Here is a 3,464-nt window from a genome sequence, read left to right as displayed (position 1 = left end):
TCCAGAGGTCTCTTCCCACCCCACCTGCTGGGATTCTGTGAGTCTAAGGAATACCTATTGCAAAGGCCCCTGTGCTGTTTGCAGGTGGAGGAGCTGGCGCTGCAGTCCATGATCAGGGCCAGGGAGGAGAACTCGGCAGTCTCTTCATCAGCCATCGCAGAGGAGACTGACAAAGTAAGAGAAGCCCTTGAGTGGTGGGAGGAGAAGCCGTGGTGCTCCCCTGTACTGGGATCTGTTGGCATGTGTGACAGGGAGAGGGGAGAGCTGGGTTGGTGTGAGTGGCTGTAGGTGTTGCTGGTGGCTTTTATTTAGAGTCCTTAACGTTGACCATGTTTACACAGCTCACACAAGCTCAGCTGTAAAATCTGTCTGGTTTGTTGCTGGTTTATGTTTCAAGGATTTTGCCTTTTCCCCTCTCTGGCAGCCACACGTTGTTCCTGGGCGGGCTGGGAGCTCCAGTTTGCAATTTATTAGACACTGTGCCTAGTACTCTCAGCTGTGAGAAGCTGCTTTAGCCAGCTGACCATAGGAGACAGAGGCACAGATACCATCTGAGCTTTTCACTGAATACATGATCAAGTTGGAGTAGTTGAAACTCTTCTATGGTGCTTGTCACTGTGCTGGGCTCTTGCAGCCACCAGTGCTGGTACTGGGGTTTCTAAAAGATGCTGTCACTGCAGTTGTAGTGCAGATTTGAGGAGCATTCAGGATCACTGCTAGTTTTGGTAACTGCTCTTCTGTTGTGACAGATTCTTGTTCAGATGGACAACGAGGCTGCTATCAACCAAACAGAATTGCACCTCAGTCTTCAAGAACATGAAGAGGAGGAGGAGGAAGAGGAGGAGGAATCAGATTCTTGAGAGAAACAAAAAATCAGAGATGGTTTCTGATACAGACTCAGGAATTCCTTCTTCATTCATAACAAAATTCATCAAGTGATGTTTGTTTTGTCCTGTATGAACTAGACGATACGTGAGACTCCTGGAGTGAACGCATGAATGTCACAAGCTTGGCACATCTTGACTTAGATGTTAAAAGAAGGAAAATTTGCTGCACAAATATGTAGCGTAATCCCTTCCACACTTAAAACCTAGTGTAGCTCACTGCATATTTAGATGTGGATGGGAGAAGTCACAAATCAAGTCAGACTAATTTAACACTTACACTAAAAGCAATAATTTATTTGTTCTTTTCTGATGCTGAAAAATAAAGCCAGGCCATGGTGGCTGGTTGCTGAACCAATGATTATATTGTAACCTCATTTGCCTAAACTGGGAATTTTAAGGTCGGCAGTGAGAAAAGATGTGTCCAGGGTTGTCTCCAGTTCTCAGTTACTTGGAAAACTTGCCTTGGCTCCCTGTAAATGTGACAGAGGTTGGTGTTCTTATGCTGGCGGGAGCAGGTGCTGCACCAGCAGCCTGGTTCTGAGCGAGGTGGACTCTGTACCTTCTGGTGCTCTTCTCAAGTACTGTCAGTCTGCCTGTAACAGTGGAACATTTTCTACTTCTTGCTCTTTCAGAGCAGCAGCCAGTTAGCCTTTTATTTCTCCACAGGCTGTACAGTAAGAATTGGTCTGTTACTTTTATTAAGCAACTAACAGGATTAAATCAGTGTTATTTTCTTTCTCCCTTGCAGTGACTTCATAAATCAGTGCAGGTCCACCTCCTGCTTTCATGTAAGCTTCATAGGAGGTAGGAATAGTTCAAGAACTTAACTTATGAAATGGAAAGTGGAGTCCCCTCTACAATTTCTTTAGCAGTACAGCAAGAAGCTAGTGCTGCTCCTACCACCAGAGAGCATGTGCTTTCCCCTTGGGGGGTGCAGCTGGTGACTTTATCAGACACTTGTTTTAAAGGACAGAACCCAAACTCTGTTGAGCTTATTTAAAACCAATAAAAGTCATGTTCTAACTCAGCCACTTTGTCATCTGCTTTACCAGGAAGCAACCAGGGCTGTTTATTGCACTACTAGTATCTAAAGATGCTGCTCCTGCTACCTCTGCCATCACTCAGAGAAAACAATAAACACTTGTCCCGGGTTTGCTTTTAAGAGCAGGAAAGGAGCTTGTCACAGAGTGCCAGGTCCTGGGTGTGGTCAGAACACAATTCAACCTCCAATGGTTTCCTGCTGCTGTTGGAGAAGAGATTGTTTATTTCACTCTTATTTGGTTTATAGTGATAGAAACTGAGTGCTGGAATGTAAACTACAAGTTCATCCTGTACTAAAAACTAACTGGTTTTTGAGAATCCTGGATGTCTCAATGAAGGGGCTTAGAACATGAGTGCAGGAGATTCAGCAAAGCTGTCCCAAGACTTAAAAAAAAATAACCTAAAACCTCTTGAGCTGAAAATGTAATGGCTTAGAGTGGCACAGAATTCTGTGAAAGTGGGCCTGTGAAGAGCACAGTAGCAGCCACTCTTCTTTGCATGTTTCAGCTCCAAAGGTTAATTTTAACTGCTGAAAAATGTTCTGTCCAGAGCAGTTTTCAGGGATATACTTCCTGTTGCCTTTTAGTGATGTCCTGTGCTTGGTTTATGGATAAAAACAGACCAGTTTTATTACGTGTTGCAATAAAGTACTGTTCATGGTGTCCTGCTACACACAACTGTGCTTGCTCCTCCCCAGTGTTGCTGTCTGGGGAGCAAACAAGTAAAGGGGGAGTTACATCTCTCAAAACTTGCTGTTCACAGACAGCATGTGTACAAGTGTGGTTTCTCCATGTTAGTGTAATTCACAGCTAAAGCTCAGGATATATTGTAATTTAAATGCTGCACAACATTGTAGTAGTGCCAGCAGGCACACGGAAGCAAGGACAGCTGAAGGAAGCCTCCAAGGTGTCAATGAGTCATTTCCTACTGCCAGTGGGTTGAAAGCAGTTCTGTCCCTCTCTGTGATACTGGATACTGCCTGCCAAGTGGAAGTTCATGTCCAGGATGATTTGCATTCCTTTTGGGAAGGAACTTGAGCCATTTACCAGTCTGAAACATTTGCTGGAGGAGCTGAGCTTTTTATGAGCTGTTGAGAGGAGGACTTTTGCACCCACCTCTCCCTGCTCTGTAGTACTATTTGCTGGCCCAGTCGCTGAACTTCTGAAGAAAAATAACCTGAAGAAGTGAGGGTGGATCAATCACTCTTGGTTGCTGCAGATGCAGGCAAGCAGCTATTCACAGGCTGTGCCACAAGGGTGCCTCAAACGCCTGTCACACCCCACCCAGGGGGTTAGGAGCACCAAGCACCATACACAGACAAAACCTCCAAGGTTTCCACAGAAACCTGGTAACCAAGGTGTTAACACTCTACAAACGACTCCAACCCCCTTTCACACACTCATTTCACATTTTAGCTCTCGCAGCGGAGTGCTGCACAGCTGTGCAAAAATACATAGAAAAGCATGTGCAAAGTAGCAAGGACTTTGGATTAAGGCTTTGGTCAAGCTCCTGAGTTTTAGAAAAAGCTTCAAGAAG

The 3,464-nt window shown here is 45.1% G+C and overlaps 1 protein-coding gene across 1 annotated transcript; it reads left to right on the top strand.

Annotated features, from left to right (window-relative positions):
- Positions 1-84: 84 nt before the first annotated feature.
- Positions 85-860, top strand: SNAPC5 (small nuclear RNA activating complex, polypeptide 5, 19kDa; the record flags this gene model as incomplete). Its single annotated transcript, XM_008946207.1, has 2 exons — positions 85-174; positions 750-860. Coding segments are annotated over 2 exons (201 nt in total), but the record flags the coding sequence as incomplete, so codon positions are not given.
- Between the last annotated feature and the right edge of the window lie 2,604 nt (positions 861-3,464).

This window comes from Merops nubicus, unplaced genomic scaffold (genome assembly GCF_000691845.1).
Source record: "Merops nubicus isolate BGI_N331 unplaced genomic scaffold, ASM69184v1 scaffold41448, whole genome shotgun sequence".
NCBI classification, from domain to species: Eukaryota; Metazoa; Chordata; class Aves; order Coraciiformes; family Meropidae; genus Merops; species Merops nubicus.
The sequence above is the reverse complement of the archived record's forward strand: the minus strand, read 5'-3'. Positions and strand labels throughout refer to the sequence as shown.